General features: G+C 37.8%; 1 protein-coding gene across 2 annotated transcripts in view; it reads left to right on the top strand.

The window, feature by feature from the left end:
* The window catches only part of Frl (formin-like protein), a 542,073-nt gene that overhangs the window by 249,945 nt on the left and 272,218 nt on the right, over positions 1-19,910 (top strand). For both annotated transcript variants that reach the window (XM_069824507.1, XM_069824516.1), the window contains exon 2: positions 6,034-6,117. In XM_069824507.1, the coding sequence (XP_069680608.1) occupies positions 6,034-6,117 (84 nt within the window). The remainder of the gene's footprint in view (positions 1-6,033; positions 6,118-19,910) is intronic.

Consider the following 19,910-nt stretch of genomic DNA (forward strand, 5'->3'; position numbering starts at 1 on the left):
GACTAACTTGTGATATATTGACAAAAGTTGAATTTAGATATTTGTATAAAAATATTGTCTTAATCTTGAAGTCACGGCGGCAGACTCGAATAAAATTCTACCATGGGCTGCTGTTTACCCATTGTCAATGTCATGACCCGTATTGTCTTAAGAAAGTTCCGATGTCGTGTTGGCATCGTATCGTAGGAATGCTGCCGTATGTCCTCAAATGCGAGATCTAATTCTCTCTGCTTGCACTAATGGTAAATCGCAACAGGGGTATAAAAAGCCCCTGATATATACACGAATGGAATGCAATAGGTATGGGCGGGAATAACGAATGAATTGTGAAGAATACGAGGGTTGACGTAAAGTAATGCTTTTACATTATATACGTATTTTCTATTTGGACTTTGATATTTTAACAAGTTTAACACGAAAGTATTTTCATCAATATTTGTATCAGAGTTTAGGCACATTGTTCGTCCTCACTCTTGTAAGGATTAAGAAGTCTTTACATGCACATACACAAGATGCAATCAATATATTTCCGAACTGCACTAGTGTTTATTGTACCGTTAAACATACATGCGCGTGTCACTGAACATCATTGCTTCCATGCCTGTTGAGTCATTCTATCGAACAGCATCAGATTGTCTTTTAGACCTGAGCTTCTACACGTGATTTTGTGCAAACATGTCAAGGACCTATAGCGATTATTCCTGGAATATCTCCATTTACGCCTTATGGCTAACCTTCTTCTCTGTCTTTCAAGTGATGCATTTAGAATAGGTTCCAGGCGTTTCCCTGGTTTTAGATAACTTCTCCGTTCCCTATGTCCTATGTGTTGCCTACATTCATGGCAGTCCGGAAACTTATTGAATGGCCCTGATGTATACACCGATTTGGCCGCTTTGTGGCTCAAGTGCTAGCGCGCTGGTCTACCATCCAGGCGGTCTATATTCGATCCCCAACCAGATCGTGATGGAATTTGTGGTGGACAAAACAAACGTTGTAGAGGGTTCCTTAGTACTCTCGTTTCCCTCTATCATTCCACCAACACTCTCCATTCATGTATCGTCTGAAATGGTAAAAATAGGCTGGAGTGAAGTCTTGGGGGTACTAGGCCTACGGGTTTCCGGTGTTGATGTGGAAAGGACTTGGGACTCTGAGTCTCTGTGCCTTACCAGGTTACTTGTCTGCCAATGGGACCTGGCTCTATCAGGAGTTGAGGCAGGATGGCTCACCTGTCAGCGTCGAGTACACAAATGACACCCAGGCCACCTGTCGGACTTCGGACAGTCATCGCATAGGTATATAGGGCGCACAAGGGCCAAAGCGTGCCTCAGTGTACGGACTCGTCCCAGGCAGTGGTGGCTGATTGACTGAGGCAAGTGAGGCAGGGCCTCAGTCACTTGGCTTAACAGAAATCAAATTTTGTTTTTATATAATGTATTAGTTATTTGAATGAAGCATCGCTGTAGAAGAATTTTAAAACTTTGTGATGTATATAGATCTGTTTTGCAGTAAAATTTACTCCTGAGGCCAGAATCGCTCGTGCCGGGTCTGGTTGTGGTGTATATAGACCTGTTTTGCAGTAAAATCTGTTCCTGAGGCCAGAATCGTTCGTGCCGGGTCTGTCTTCTGAATTTCCTGTATTTTCGCGGGGTTTGAGCTTGCGCTTAAAACGTTGTAGCCGAGGCACAATTCGTCTGGCCTCGTGACCTGGTCAGGTTTCACATCTCCCATCCATGGGCCGGCCTCAAGGGTAGAGTGGGGTGGGAATATCAGTGGTGACTTGTCTTTCTAAATAGGCCATAAATAACACAAATTCCAGCTCTTTGGCAGGCAGAGACCTACACTATTCCCTCCCCTTATGTCTCAGTTTATGACTTAAGCGAGGGTGTTGCACTATTGTACTTCGTAGTACAGTAGTGAATCTGGGCCAATGTTGTTATGTATTTCGAGAAAATATAAACAGAAATAAATGCGAGAAATAATGCTGGTGTAGTTAATTCATTGTTAGAGTGTCCTTTTTTCAAGAAGAAATAATATTGAAAGAAAGGAAGTTTTAAATAAAGAGAGAGTCTTCCGAGATACCTACGACATCGCTAACAATTTTTCTGACAGATAATCTTAAAACGCGAGTTTCTATTGCATCCTGGTATGGGCAACATAAATGGTTAAGTGGTAATGTGGTGTAAAATAAACTTCTGTGTTGGCCTTGTTCGTTGCTGTCAAGGGAAAAAAATAAAAAGAACAGAAAGGAGGGGATTTTCAACACATAATATGGGTTGCTTCATTACACTGAAGCAATCACTGAAACTCACAGCATAACAGCTTATTTGGTGAGTGACATTATTTTTCATCAATAGTAGGCTAATAATAATAGACTAATAATAATAATAATACTAATAATAATAATAATAATACAGTAATCATGATATTAATAATATAACAATAATTAATATCATAAATAAACATTTTCTATCGCAGGCACTTCAACTAGTTGCATCTGGCCTCACCGAGGATTTCGATCACCGGCCGCTACTGGTCCCAGGTCCATTCCTTGTAAATCCAAGCCAAATCTCCACAGACGGTGTACAGACAAACTGGAAGGTAGTCGTATGTAAATGAATCCCCGACGGAAAAATTGGGTATTGTCTGTGTTGGTTTGTACGAAGTCTGGTGACGAATGAACGCAGAAAAACCCGTGCAAGTTTGAATATGGCGACACAGACCACTCCGCAGATAGATAATGGATGATTCTTCTGAGGATTCACGCATTTATACATTTTAATTTATGAGTGAATTCTTAAAACTGTATAGAACATTGCAAGATATTTGAGACGGTAAAGAATATAGTGACCTGAATGAGAAAAACGGAGTCTATAAAAATCAATTTCTAAAAGAAGTTCATCCAAATGCGGATCGCGCCATGCATTGTAGTAAAGAAATTGAGGGAAATTAAGGCAACATCAATGAAGATTTCATATAGTATTTTCAAAACTTCTACCAATTGTCAAAAACCTCAATGTTTGATAGTCTTTCATAAAGACTTATTTTCCTCATTACAGCATTCTGTCTTCTTATAAACGGCATGACATACGGCAAGAATTGTGTAACAAAATGTTTCATGTTTTAAAAACCATTGTGTTGTCCATCATGTCTATTTTGATTTGTTTCTGTTGTTAACTTCCGAAATAATAGCACTAGATAGAAGAATCTTCTTGTAAGCAAATTTACTTACTTCGATTATAACTACATTAAGAAAGATACTCTGCACTCTCGGATATTTAATTGAAGACAGCGCGAAAGCTAGATTGATGTCAGAACGTAGACATTTTCTCTCAGGTTAAGCGATTGACATAAAGCGAGATCACTGTTCATAAGAAAACAAAACAAGGAACACATGCCCAGTTTTAAAGCGAGAGAAAGAAATGAGATGGTCCTGTATCTTTCTCACTTGACATAGATGATAGATCTAATGACAACATACAACCATCACTAACGAGGATATGATAAAACTCTCTGTTAAATTACCTACAATAATAAATGTTTATGAAGTTCGATACAGATCTGTATTATGCCTCGAAAAAACCGGATGTCCTCTATCTCGGAAGAAAGTATGGGACATTTACTGCAAACAACTTCCGTAGCCCCAATAAAATCCTGTTCGTCGTGCTTCATTTACCCCAAGTCGAATGATGAAGATACTGTCAGAAAAAAAATTGCAGAATATAAGTTTGATTTATCACATGCACTTGTTCAGCTTCCCGTAGGCCTACTTGTGTATGGCATGAGATGGATTAAACACGCATCAAGAATGCGATATTACGTAACAAGTGTACAGTCTTCTAGCTGTAATCCCTGATCACATATAACAGATTGATGAGTCTAATGCACTTTCAAGACAATTTTGATCAATTTCACTATGTTGCCATCTAGCGACTGCAAAAGAAGTCACGTTATAATCCTGATGGAATTCCATGGAGTAATGGCTTGCGGCAGTACTTCCATCTAGCGGTCATTACCAAAAAAATCATTTTTGACAGTGTTAATCCTAGTGGCTCTTTTCTTTTATATGTTGCCAAATCTTAACATGGAAGTGGCCAATCTGATAATATGTAAATGATCAAAGCTATAATTATTAACGTTGTTAACCGACTGGTTAGAGCGCCAGCTATTCAATTATCAGATTCAAATTCAAATCCCGTAATTGTGAATAAATACATGTACTATACTCAGACTTTCGTAGCGTATCCCCATTTCTTCTGCCAAAATTTCATAATTTATCACCGTCCTGTTTTCACATACATCAGTTTCCTACAGTGCACAGCGAGCAATATGGAAGATGGCAAAAATGATCTACAGTTTAGGCGCTTTAAGACACTTGAGATCGAGGATCAAAAGCACCTGCCTTGCAGAAAAAATGGAGTTTATGTAAACTTTCAACGAACACACAAAAAACATGAAACATGGAGTGCTTAGTGAAACACTACACTTTCGTCAGGACGTAAATTTTAAACCGCGTCAATTATTGTCAAATATATACATTTTAATTGTCTGGCCCCTCTATCGATAAAAAAAACAATATAACTCTTGCCATTTTCAACCGATGTGCCACGGAACACTAAATAATTGCTGGTGTGCCGTGAGAAAATGAAAATAATGAAGGTTGTCGTAGTTCACCACCGCGGTGCAACGTATAGAACATAGGCCTGCAGAACTGTAGCTCTTGAGAGCGACTGCTTTCCTCCCCTTTCTTACCCCACCCACCTTTTCTGCCTGTGCGGTCAAACCGTTCTAGTTACGCTCCGCTGCATCATTCTCGGGGCGGAAGTCGATCATCCCCAATAGAAGTGGCGTGAGGCTGACGTCATAGTTCCCCTACTTGCGAGTTCTGCAGGCCTGGCTATAGATAAAATTAGCTAGAAAATAGTTTATTATATTTGCTTTGTAGCCCTTAAAAAAAAAAGCTTTTAACCTTTCCATTGGAACTTAAGCTGTTCAGGGCTATGAACTTAATAGGGGTCTTGTATGTTTATTCTTCAATAGAGATAATGCATTGATTGAAATTCTTGTTGACAGAGGACAGCTGTTCAGAGTTCCAAAGTTGTATTAGGGACAAAATATTTGTGGGACAGTTTGTATACACATTTCAATTTGAATACATTACTTCCTCATTGCTTTAAGGCTTGATTGTTTATTTAGGAGTAATTTCCAGAGCCATCAACTATGGTCATCATCAAGTACTCCTGGATTTTGCTAGTATAGCAGTGTTGAATTTAAATTATAAGTTGGATATCATATACGAGGCTGAATTCATTATTTTAGGTGGTAGTGGAGGAGGATAGCTGGCAGAATTTAATTTTAACGCGAACGAAGCACTCAGTAAATTTTCCTGGAATCTTCTCATTCTGGAACTAGGTTCTTTTGCGTACGTATTTACCGCACAGGATATTATGCTTTACTTCTGTATTGAAGAGAGGGTTTTCATCCTTGAATAAAATCTATCGCACTCAATGCAAATCAATTTAATGCTTAGAAATGACAAATTAATGCAGAGAATTTCTTCATAAGTTACCTTATTATGTATTAAATATAATAGAATAATTGTCCAAGAGCGGTGTTTGTGGCACAGTTTCAGCTTTATTGCATGTAATAATTGACGTTCTAGAATGATAAAAGTTAGTAAAAACAAATTTAAAAACTAGACATGTTGCTGGCAACAGGAATATGGCCAGGCCTGCCCTCTTTCTAGAATGTGATTTCTACTGATTTAACATTCTGCTGCCATGATAAGAGACATTTGTTAGAAGAAAATTATTGTAACATTAAATCGTGTTTAATTAACCATTTTAATATGATTTGGAGGCCTGCCTTTACTTTCAAATGAAGGTAGTGAGTGGATATTTAAGCACGTATTATTAAATTAATAATTTTTAACTGAATGGATGTCATGACAGTATTTCTGTTGGGAAAAATACTTGAATTACAATAATAATTATACTGGATGTGAATCGTGATTTTAATTCTTAATGTTTGTTTCAGGCGTCCATGGATCTTCCTCCAGACAAAGCGAAACTTCTTAAGCAATACGATGACGAGAAAAAGTGGGACATTATCTGTGATCAAGTAAGTGGTTATAGCATTGCCTCATGGTAAAATTTAAGCCTCTGCATTGAGACTTGCAATGAATACCTATATTTAACTTATTTTTTTCTTTCTTCAGTTCGATATTAGATTGAAGTCTTTCCGAAATATCTCTTCTCGAAGTTGAAGCGGGTAGCCTATACAGTAGAATAAGAATGAGGACAGTAAATATGTTTTTATGTTCTGTGAAACAATTCTCATATTACATTATTACGTGATTGTGTTTATGTGTGTATGTGTGTGTGTGCGTGTGCGCGCGTGCATGTATAACAGAAAGTCTTCAGTCACGAAGAAGTTTCGAAGTTAGGCCTAATAATTTTACTGACGTTATGTTACTGCATGATTGAAGTCAGTTTTGCAAATTTTATTGTGAAAACAACTAAAAACATATTGTTAAATTTTAAATCTAACCTAATGGTCAACCATGCATGCATATATATATATATATATATATATATATATATATATATATATCATCATCATCATCCTTCACGAATTAGGCCTCTGTAGACCTGTTTCGGCCCCATCTAGCAGTCTTCTTAAAGGTCTTCCTGGTCGACGATGTCCTCTAGGTTTATACTGTCCAGAGGCTAAAAGTGGCAGCCCCACTACTGGACTACCTAACGATAAGGCTAGTAACCTATCTTAGGGAAAATTACATTACTTTCAAGCCTCAAACAAGCAGTATCATATATAATGGTGTTAATAAGAAGACAAGAGCACAGGCCGGAGTAATGATTTGGATTCATACATCAATAAAAAACAAAATAAACAATTATACATATTGGAATGAAAGAATATTAGAAGTACAACTTCAGATAGGAAGAGGCAAACTAACTTTCTTTAGTCTTTATATATATATATATATATATATATATATATATATATATATATATATATAGGCTATTTATTTCAAATCTTGACAACTTGAATAATTTTAGATTTTCAGGGGACGCGATTTTGAGGAAAAACATGCCGATTCAGTTTTCGAGGAGGAAGTTCAGAATCACTGTTGATAGAATTTTCTATTCCACAACTTCACCCCCATCTCTACTTTTGAATTTAGACTTCCATCCTCTATCTTCGGACACATTTAAATGGGGTAATAAACCCTGTGCGTCTGCCAACGTATATTTTAATGAATAACAATAATACGATTACAAGGGTTGTATTGTATTGTATTTGATTGCCAACATTTACATCCATGTAATGTGGACCTCACAATTTTTATATCCGGTGCGACAGTTACGTTCATTACAGATGTACCTTATATAGACGCTCTTATAAATTGACTTTAGACCCCATTTAAATTGATCATTATTTCCATCTTAAAAAAAAAACCTAACAACTTGATTTAGATGATTCAAAAATTCTCACCTCTAAAAACTTAACAACTTGATTTAGATCATTCAAAATTGATTTTCAGTACACTTATATCGAACACATACTGTTTCTGATAATACTATTACAAGGGTTGAAAATAAATGTACCGTATGGCCATTTATATAAATGACAATAGAAACAGAATCACAACAATAGTGCACAGCATGTTGATAAATAGGCCTACCCAAAGATCCTACGCACACGATATGATCTAAGATTTTTTTTTTGTTAAACCGTGCATAAATGAATTTAGCAAAAAAAAAAAAAAAAAAAAAAAAAACGCCAGACAATTCCACAACAGGAACTCCAGTTATACCAAGCTAACATCATCTCTGTTATCTAGTACACACAGTAATAACACAGTATCTTCATAGTGCAGTTTAATATCAACTAAACTTTAATTCAGTCTTTCCAACTGGCGAAGTTATGACGTTGAAGCACTCTTTTCCTCGTGGAGAAGGGGCCCGGAGAAATGGAACCGAGCTCGGAGCTGTGGCGGATTGTGCATTGTCACAGCTACTAGTTCAAATACATAATTTATAATGTATAATAGTGTGTGCAGTATAGAGAATAAGTAATACAAACACAAAAGTAGATGTCGGTTTCTTTAATCATTATGAAGCCAAGACGCAGCGCTGGCCATCGTGTTGAAACCAAATAAACGAATCGAAGTCTGTTCACTGTCAAGGAAGTATTATGCAAAAAAAGTTTTTTTTGGAATAATTTTAAATTAATTTATTCATCAAATGCAACTTACGGTACCCGTTAAATTCCATGAGGTTGGTGTCTACTATGACTAATAAAACAAGACACTAGCAAAAAAAAGAAATTCCTATTGTAAAAATAGATAAATAGACAAAAATAATAAAATAGGCTACCTATTACAGTGTATTTGTGTTTACCGAACACACATAAGTATAAACAAGGGTGAGGATAATACAAAAAAATAAGTATCAATCAAGATTCAATATAATTAATTAGGTCTGTTGTACATACCAGTAATACAAAGAAATACAAAAATGAAATAATATCAGGTACATAATTAGACTTGGGCTATTATACATAACAGAAAAATACAGTAATAATAATAATAATAATAATAATAATAATAATGATACTAATTATAATTTACATATATACGGTACTCAAGGAATACCATACTTAAATGAACTATGCCTTTCGTCTTATTTTTTAAATTCCCATTTATTTATGAAGGAACAACAAATAATATGTAAACATACCAGCTGATATTAAACGTAAACATAGATTTACACACTTCATTGTACAGTACCTGTATTACGTAATTCTACTATTTCGTCAATCGATATGGAGTAAAAAAGTGACATTTCATCTGCAATTAAGACAATATTTCCCTTTCTCACTTAAATTGCTCATTTCTGACTTTAGACTGGAAAATATAAATTCATTTGGGCCAGGAGAGTACTGCCGATTTTCTGTCATTTGTCTTAAGCACGTTGTTGTAGACAATATTTGTAGTACTGTTGTTTCCTTTTACAAACTTACCATGCATTCCATGATCTGCCGTAAGACAAAGTATACTGATCAATTATAATATGAAGTATGATATTGAATTTAACAAGCGATTGCAATGACATATTAAACATTAAAGATAAAAATGTAGAAAAAAACATTCTTAACATTCAAATACACTGACTTGTTAATTAAGTTACAGTTTGACATAGATGGTTCCTTAAGATGGCGAATAAACCCTTCAAGGCGGCTATACAAACTTACAAACATTAGGACTTCTTTTAGGTATCAGATTCCTTTCTTGCTAAGATCCCATAAATCCACTTGAATTTTCACAATGTGCTAAATCTTTGCGTTAGTTAAAAACTTATCAGAAGCTGAAAATCACGACTATTTTCTCTACAGATGATAATGAGGATACTTTACTTTGTATATGTTTTTTTTTCCTTGAACTCCACCTTAATTTTTCTTTCCTAGGATTGTGAGCTGATAAATCAACTTCACTTCCAACATAAATAGTTATTTTGGAACACTTTGGGGAAATTTAAGAGTTGGTATAACTACTTGCATTTCCATTTAATATTTTCAACCTAGAAAATAAGACATAAAATGATTTAAAGACTTGTAGTTCTACTATCTAGGTTATATCAGATGACTTTCTACATAAGTAAAAGATGCCTACCTACTAAATGAACTGCATTTACCTTGACTTGATACAAAGAGGTGCCTACCTACTAAATGAACTGCATTTACCTTGACTTGATACAAAGAGGTTTTAATTAAAGGCCAGCCGCCCAGAACTATGGTTTATGTAGTCTAAAAATAAGTCCACCTGAACTTAGTGTCGGAAAGATACCAGAATTATTTAAGCATGTACCTACCTCATTCCTAATATACTAATATATTGTTATGTACTGTAAACTCTAAAACTGATTTGCCATACGCCACTGCTTCGATAGAGCCTGGCGTATTATTTACCTGGATTGCTACGGAGAACGACAGAAGCTCGCTATGAAATCACAGAGCATCCAGTTGGAAATTCCTGCTTTAATTCATTAAATGATATGTTTTTGACGGCTAGGTTTTATCACCCCCTTTAAAATGAAGTGTCTGAAGATAAGGGATGCAATTTGAAATTCAAAAATGGGGTGAGGGTAAGAGGATGTAACAGAAAATTCAATCAGCAGTGATTTTGAACTTCACCTTCGAAACTGAATCGACGTGTTTTTCCTTAAAATCGTATCCTCTTCACATCTTAAATGATCTAAAGTGGGAAGTTTTGAATATGAACAAACGGTGTATGAAAATACCACCACAATTAAAATTATTCCATTATCTATTTTCTTTTAAAGTGCATTCGAATTCATAAGTAATTATTCAAAGTCCATAAGATATGATGGTTGCGAGACCGTTATTATGATCATGATTTGGTGGTGGCGGTGGCGGTGGCGGTGGCGGCGGCGGCGGCGGCGGTGAAGAACTTGAGAGTCAAATAATTTTGGAATTGTATGAGTGTATCTTCTTTTGTCACTACTATAATTTTACCTAGAGGGACAAAAATATATATAGAAATCGAATTTTACATGACTTACTTCTAGAATCTAATTCAAAATATTTGGAGTGCCGTTACAGCATGAAAGGATTTATAAGGGTATGATTGAATGGGTGAATATGCAATTTCATTAAATGTTTTCTGAAGTAGCTACTCCAGAAGAGTTACCATGTGTTTTAAATTATGTACACATGATATATAAAACAGCTGGCATAGCAGCAATTATAGTATGAGCTCACTCAATGACGCAAAGCATAATGAATTACAAATTCAAATGCCAACTTGCTTTGCTAACGCGTCAGGAATTTGTGTCAATCAGTAATTAGGATCTTTAAATGCAGTTATACGTATTGAAAGTAATATTAGCAGTAGGGTCTACATGTTTTTTTTATACTTTAGTTTCATGTAGATTATTGTTAAATAGAATAAGACGTGTTCATTAATGTTTACAAGTTTAAGAAATTACTAATTCATCTCTTATGCCGGGTGCACACAGAATCAAACGTGGCGCGGCACGACTCTTCGCGACGCAACATTTTGCTTGTCTCTCTCAACGTCTCGCGACAGCTTAACACTGTCTACTCGCTACAACTGATCTGCTGGCTATGTGGGTTTAGAAAACTGCCTTAGTATAGAAAATGGCGTCAGTGCAGGACTGTCAATATCAGAAATTCTATTGTATGTGTTTATTATTTTCTATGTCCAAAAATCTATACAATTGAAAGCGTCTTAAAATTAAATGCTACTACTACTGAACAAACGTAATTTTGTATGTTTATGACTACTTCACGAGCCACAATAATGAAAAATATATTAAATCAACGAGAGATTAGTATAGAGCAGAAAAGCAGACCTACAAATTATTATTATTATTATTATTATTATTATTATTATTATTATTATTATTATTATTATTATTATTATTCACCTTGTTCTTTCATCTCATTGAAATTCCCTCCCATATTTTAGAAACCGCATTATTGTCGTGGTATTGTTTCAAAATGAGATTATGCAGAACGTATCTCTCCTGTACTAAAACAACTAATTTATCCGCATCGGGCTCCATTATGAATAATGTGCACTACACAGCAATAGTATCTGTAGATTGTGGAAGCGTGCAATCGTGGATGTGGCTGCTCACGCATGTACAGTACGCTGCAGTCATCTGATCGTCTGCTTGCGACCAGTTCAAGCAGTCATCCAATGTTGTCTCCCCGTGTCCCCTCGTGTCTGATTCTGTGTGCATCCCATAATAAGAAATCAGTGGGACTCAAGTACCATCAGGCAAAAGTCCACCGCTTTGAAATAACGGTTATCCTGCCTGACCGTGAAACGAGCGGGTCCGGGTTAAAATCCTGGTTGGCACAAGTTACCTGGTTGATGTTTTTTTCCGGAGTTTTCCCACAACCCATTAAGAGCAAATGCTGAGTAACTGGACCCTGGACTAATTTCGCTGGCATTATCACCTTCATATCATTCAGACGGTAGATAACCACTTGATAAAGCGTCGCAAAATAATCCACAATGAAAAATCAGACAAAATGTTACGTCGCGCCGCGCCGCTCCGCGTCTGATTCTGTGTGCACCCGGCCTTATATTTCAAGGTTGATGCCTCTCAACTTAGTATTTATGTGCATAATTTTCTCATTTGACTGTTTTTGCTGTTAGATTGATATTGTTGTTTTAAAGTGAATGCATTGTTTTCAAGTGATATTTCCAGTTGTGGCTGTTAATAATTATTGTTGTATGTAGAAATATGGCCAACTCTTCTCGAGTAGGAGCCTTTTTGTCTCTATTTGTGTACATTTCTTTACAGATCGTAGACATTACTTCCATAGTTCGAATTCTTTGTATATTCCAAAATTCACAACAGTGTAGCAGAATGTGCACTATTTAAAATTCATCTGAATAGTTGCTTAAATAACACAGGCCTGCGATGGAGGGGGGGGGGAGGGAATTACCTCTCCTATATATATATATATATATATATATATATATATATATATATATGTGCTGAAGCCAGAAATGACATGAAAATGACACATTACGCACCATTTTTACACAAAACTATATTTTATGTTCTATGTTATTAATATACTTTCTGCATCCATAACCTAGTGCTCTAACGTAAAATTTTGTACTAACCAGTTGAGGGTCAGAAACATAATCTAGAAGATTGTGCAATGTAGAGAGTGGAAGTCCTGAAGAATTTACCAGTTTGAACTCAGTGATTTAGTAAGAGATTTAGGATGATCCAAGGAAAAAGCTGAGCTCTTACACTCCAGATTAAAATAAATAAATTTGCTGACTCCAGGAACATTTCGTCATCGGTACAGGAATAGAGAAGAGGAATTTATGCCCTACTCTTCATAAGAGGGTGCCTTAGTTTACTGCAGTGATATTCTTGGTTTTATACAGAAGTTTAATGTTCAGTACGAAGTGGATCAATGGAGACTTTAATCAATTCCTCCAAAAGAAGTCTGAAAGTAGTGACCAGTGCTTTTGCATAATGTCAACAAAGTAGTATGCTTTGTTATCTGTTGGTCAGTCGGTACACCGTAAAGAAACTTACGAGAATCTTGAACTGATACTTACAAAGATAAAATATAAAGATAATAACTGGATGATCTGTTGAGACCTGAGAGAGTGTGCATGCTTCTTTGTCAGCAGACTGGGTATATTAAGTTTCCATATTTTCTCTGTGAATGGGACAGCAGAGCAAGAAGCAGTCAATGGGAACAAAAACACTGGCTACAAATAATAACTCTTGAACCTCACACAAGGGGAAAAGCAACAAACGCAAAATCACCATGCAGAGAAAAAGGTAGTATAAAGCATTTGACTAAATGTGAGTTATCAATGTGACAATCTAATAGTTTTTGTAAAATATACCTTTAATATTTGCCACAGGACTTGTTTCACTTCATCACTTTTCCATATTAAATTCAGTAACGCTACATTCACATTGCTAAAGGTGCCAATGCATGTTGCAGAAAAATGGTACGTGATAGAGAAAATCTGAGTTCAGATTTGGATTCAGCATCCCAAGAAACCATAATGTAGCATATATTTTTAGAAAAGTTTTTATGACCCTTAATTTTGCAGGCCTGTGTAATTAATGTGTGGGTACCGGTATGTGTTCGTACATACCTGTTACGTACTAGCGGTAATATACAGTATAGCAAGCTAAAATCTTCTCGTACTGTGTTACGGATGTGATTTTAGAAACAGACGTGTCATTCATATTCTGAGGAAAACTATTCAGACTTCGTGGTGGAAAATGTGTACGAATTGTGTTAATTTTCTTTTCCGAAGGCAGGTGAATGGAATATGAAAGCAATTTCTGTCCTATTTGTGTTATTAATTATTTATTTCATTGTCGTCTTTTCCATTCCTGAAAAATGCTCCGTGGTAAAAAAAAAAAAATTAGTCTCGAACAACGTCCCTTCCTTGCCAGTCTATTTCTAGAGGTCGTATCCATTACTCACAATTTGAGGACAAGAAATGAATGCTGTGAGAAAATTACGCAACGATGACCTTGACAGATTGCATTCTTTGTTGAGCATTGTTTGTGTTACTGAATCAAGGTTATATTTAATTTTGGTTTTGCAACGTTCATTGGAAGAACATGAAAGAGAAAGTAAAAAAAGTTCCTGGACAGGACCGAAGTATAAATGAGAGTAATTAAAATTATGTGAATTATTCGGGAATAGAAGTTCTGTTCGTAGGTAGATGTTGAATCTTTGTGATGTGTTCATGACTGATTGCCAAAATACTTAACATGACGGTAAATTTGTATGTTGAACTATACTGTGTATTCAACTTATTTGCATTTTCACAGTCACATTGTTGGACTTCAATGTTTGATGTGTTGATTAAGAATTGCTTTCAAGCATCGAACTTAGAACACTATCCACAAAAGTTTTTGGTTAGAGAATAGAGCGTTGTCCGCCGCTTTGGCTCTGTGGTTAGCGTACTAGCTTCTGTGGTTCGATTCCCGGTGTGGACAATGGAAGAGACTTATCTTCCATGCAGAAGATGGGTGTTTGTCACTTGTATGTACTGTCCAGTGTTGTCTGAGCGGTGGCCTGTGCCGAGCTGACAGCACGACTGAGGAGTCTGCAATGGGAGCTTGTCCTCAGTGTCGGTCCAAATATATAGGCCTACCCTCCCCTACACTGCATTGGATTAGTGGTAGGGTGTGATTTCAAGACCTGTGATTTTGTAGCTGTGACAGGTTTGTTGCTGGTTCCGACTGTGACTATAGTTCCAATATCACAGCTCCGAGAAATCACCATCTCCGAACGATATGCGACTCAGCGATACAGCAGATAAAACTTGCGAATTCTAAATGAGGCAGTAGAGCAAGTGTACAACTTCAAATACTTGTGATGTACTATAAGCAGTAACATGAGTTGCTGCCAGGAAGTCGAAAGGAGGATAGCAATGGCAAAGAAGCTTTTAATAGAAAAAGGAGCATCTTTTGCGGACCTCTGGAAAAATAACTAAGGAAGAGACTAGTGAAGTGCTTTGTATGGAGTGTGGCATTGTATGGGGCAGAAACATGGACATTATGACGAAGTGAAGTGAATAGAAACATTTGAAATGTGAATATGGAGAAGAATGGAATATGTGAAGTGGATAGACAGAATAAGAAATGAATCTGTGTTGGAAAGAGTGGATGAAGAAAGAATGATGCTGGAACTGATGAAAAAAAAAAATTGTTTAGGTCACTGAATGAGAAGGAACTGCCTTCTGAAGGATGCACTGGAAGCATTGGTGAACGAGAGAAGAGTTCGGTTTTGAAGAAGATATCAGATGATAGACGACATTAAGATATATGGGATCTTACGAGGAAACAAGTTGGAAGGCAGAAAATATGAAGGACTGGAGAAAGCTAGATTAACAGTGAAAGATCTGCCCTTAGGCAGGACACTAAAAGAAATGATAATATAATATATAATATATTCATTCATTCAGTGTTTTCTATCCAAGGGCAAGCCTTTCACTGCAAACCCAGCATTCTCCATTCTTACATATTTTCTGCCTTTCTTTTAGTCTCCGCATATGATCCAGCCATGCCTATCTTAATGTTCTGTATCATCTGATCTCTCTTCTGCCTCGAACTTTTTTTCCGTTCACCATTTCTTCCAGTGCATCCATCAGTAGGCAGTTTCTTCTTAGCCAATCACCCAGCCAATTTTGTTTTTCTCTTTCTGATAATTTTCAGCGTCATTCGTTCTTCACCCATTCTTTTTAACACAGCTCATTTCTTACTCTGACTCTCCATTTCACACGCTTCATTGTTCTCTACATCCACATCATTCGTGAGCAGGTAGTCGTCGAGAAAGGTTGTCTTACAGAGCAGGTAGAATGGCTTGTGAACTAGCAACGTACCGGGCGAGGATTGGTACCTGGGCGGCGCGGGCGGTGAAGTGGATCCCGGCAGCTTCAGGCCAGAGGAGTGCGGAACCGACCCTGAGCAGCTTTGTGATCCTGATACTAGCCATGCTGTTGGTGATTGGAGGAGTGGAACTGAACCCAGGACCTGTGGAATCTGTGAAGTGCGGAGTCTGCAAAAACAATTTGAGGACTGGCCTTCTGTGCATCACCTGTTCGACGTGGTTTCACTTCAGCTGCCAAAAACTCAAGAGGGACCAGCATATTGAGGAGAACTGGCGGTGTAGGGAATGTATGAGGGACATAGCTGTTGAGACCACGGACACAGAAATTGAGTCGCTGAAGAAAGAGGTGGCGGAACTGAAAGAAAAGCTGCAACAGACGGAAGAACGACTGAGAGAGATGGAAGCTGAGAACAGGCGGCTACGCGAGGAACAACACGGGGAGGCGAGCGAGGAGAAGCAGATATTGGTGATAGGAGATTCCATGGTGCGACATGTGGGACAGGAAAATAAGGACCTCGAAGTGCTGTGCTACCCGGGGATACGAGTCGACGAAGTGAAACTCAAATTGGAGCAACAGGAGAAACGGGACATAAAAACTGTAATATTACATGTGGGGACCAATGACCTGAGGCGACGATTCGAGTACGTTATGGGAGATATGTACGACTTGGCGGTAAGAACGAAGGAGCTGTACCCCCAAGCGAAGATAATTATCAGCGGGATAGTGCGGCGACGAGATTTTCACTGGACTCGGATTGGGCGACTCAATGAGGCATTCGACTGGGTGGCAGATAGAACGGGAGCAACATTCGTGGACCCAAATTCGTGGATCGGTGACGGGGACCTGGGACGTGATGGAGTTCATCTAAATCGACGAGGAGCGACGGGACTAGGAGCGCTGTTCTCGAGGGCGGCGTCAACGGAGAGAAGCAACGACCGGGAATGACGGCGGCAAATAGTATGTACGAGTACTATTACAACGGCGGAGGAAGCGGCGACGGCGACGGCGATGGGAGAGACGGAGGCGGTAGCGGCGGCCACAGCGGAAACAACAGGGATCACCAATATTATGTCATGTAATGGTAAGTCTTTAGTGGTGCTGCAGGTGAATTGTAGAAGTATTTATAATAAATCAATTGAATTCTGGAACCTAGTAGATTCGCATAATCCTGACGTCATAATAGGAACGGAATCATGGCTTTCCAGCGAAGTAGCAGACTCAGAAGTATTTAGAAACGACTATGTAACATACAGACGCGACCGTGTAGGAACAGGGGGAGGGGTTTTTATATGTGTAAAAGAGTGCCTGCAAAGCGCTGAAAATTTTAAGGACTCGGAGTTCGAAATGTTGGGTGTAGACATAGAGGTTATTCGCGAAACATATTACACATCATCGGTTTATACAGGGCCCCGAAAGAAGGCTTGAACGTACTGTATAAAATAAGAGATATGTTGGAAAATAGAAAAATCCGCGGGCAGTATGTTATCGTTGCAGGGGACCTAAACTTGCCTCAGGTAAACTGGCAGGGTACAATAGAGGGAGGGATGAGTCAAGCCCAGTCATTAGTAAACGCACTCATCTGGAAACATAACTTAATTCAAGTAACAGACAGGGCGACAAGGGGAGATTCGTTACTAGACATATTTCTTTTAAGACCCTCAGAAATAGTCGCAGGTATTGAAGTGATTCCAGGTATTAGTGACCACGACGCGGTAATTCTTGAAATATTATGGAATGCTAAGTACAAGCAAAGCGGTAAAAAGAACAAAAATATCTTGCAATATAACAAAGCGGACAGAGAAGGCTTCCAAAATTATCTTAGAGAAAAGTACTCATCATGGGTAGTAAAGGGCAGTAGTGTAGAAGAATGCTGGGCGGAGTTCAAGCAGATTATATTAACAGGAATGCAGAAATTTATCCCGGTTAAACGCTTATCAAACAATCCCGATCCGGAATATTATAATAAATACATACGGAAACTGAAAAGAAAACTAAGGAAATCCTACAGACAGCGCAAGGAAAGCCTTGCAAAACAAACAAAATTCACACAACTATCGAAAGAACTGCTTAATGCGAAGAAGATAGCGCAGGAAAATTACCTAAACAAACTTTTCAAAGGTGAACAAAACGGGTGGGGGGAATTTTATAAATATGTGAAGAGACGACGCAAGGAAAATTATTCGAGCCTCCCCCTAAAAAATGACCGCAATCAATTTATCGTACAGGACAGCGAAAAAGCAGAAAAATCAAATTCCTATTATGCCACTGTTTTTGGGATGAGGACAATAGTACCACACTTAGCTTCTGTGGAAAATACGGGTCAGTTTTCTATCAAGCCTAGGGACATAAGGAGAAGGATCTCTAAATTGAAAACTCATAAATCAGTAGGACCTGATGGTATCGCCGGAGACGTACTAAAATTGGGAGGGGAAGCCATGATTCCCTATCTAGTGCGTATATTTGAAATATCAATTAACAATGGTACTATCCCGCGAGATTGGAAAGATGCAATAGTGGTTCCAATTTATAAGTCAGGGTCTCGCTCTGATACAAAAAATTACAGACCGGTCAGCCTTACCTCTGTGGTTTGCAAACAGATGGAACACTTGATTTCAGCTTATCTAAGGCAGCATTGGGATGACTCAAATTGGTTACATAACTGTCAGCATGGATTTCGGGGGGGCTATTCATGTGAGAGTCAATTAGTAACGGTATGTCAGGATTTAGAAGACGGAATAGATTCCAATAGCCAAGTAGATGCAGTGATTATTGACTTTTCACGTGCATTCGATGTAGTCCCACACGATATATTGTTGGTTAAACTACAATCAACGGGGATTGACTTCAGAGTGCTCCAGTGGATCAAGGAATTTTTAACTTGTCGCACTCAGAGAGTACGGGTAGGGGAGGAATTATCAAACCCAATTGAAATTACTTCCGGGGTCCCGCAGGGGAGTGTCTTGGGGCCTCTTCTATTCTTGGCTTTTGTAAATGATCTGCCAGTTAATATCTTATCTAGGGTTCGCTTATTCGCGGATGATTGTATGATATACAGGGAAATAAAAAGTCATGAAGATACTACTCTTCTCCAGAATGACCTCAATAGAATAAATGATTGGGCAATAGCCAACAAAATGAAAATAAATTCTCTAAAGAGCAAAGCCATCAGCTTTACAAGGAAAAGAAATAAAATAGTCGCATCGTATACGTTAGGGGGTGAAACCATTCCGGAAGTTAACAAATGTAAATACCTCGGAATAACATTTAGCAGCGATCTCGGCTGGGGGGAACACGTTACAGACACAGCGGGAAAAGCATGGAGAGCGTTACACTTTGTGATGAGGGTACTAAGAAAAGGTTCTGATAAATCCAAAGAGATTGCATATAAATCACTAGTACGTCCAGTAATGGAATATGGTGCTGCATGTTGGGATCCTTACAGATTAGAACATATTAAGACACTGGAAAAGATTCAAAAACGGGCTCTTAAGTGTTGTTGGAAAAATTCACCATTAAAATGGGACACACTCACGGACAGGAGAACGCGAATTCGATTATGCGCACTGTTCAAAACATACAGAGGTGAGCCTGCCTGGAAAGAAATAAAAAATAGGTTGCAGCCGCCAAATTACTCTTCAAGGAACGACCACTCATATAAATTGAGGGAAAGAAGGCAGAGGACGGACACTGGAAAGTTTTCTTTTCTCAATCGTACTATCAGGGACTGGAATGCTTTACCTGCAGACTTACTAAAGGCTTTACCAACAACCAAAAATGTATTTAAAAATAGGCTTAAGGACCTTACTAATAGACGGTAATTATACACAGTACTTAAAGGGTGTAAATGATATGTTGTTATTGAAGTGTTGTATCAGTGAAGAATTATGTTGTGTCAGTGAAGTGTGTTGTATCAGTGAAGAAGTATGTCGTGTCAGTGAAGTGT

Source organism: Periplaneta americana, chromosome 1 (genome assembly GCF_040183065.1).
Source record: "Periplaneta americana isolate PAMFEO1 chromosome 1, P.americana_PAMFEO1_priV1, whole genome shotgun sequence".
NCBI classification, from domain to species: Eukaryota; Metazoa; Arthropoda; class Insecta; order Blattodea; family Blattidae; genus Periplaneta; species Periplaneta americana.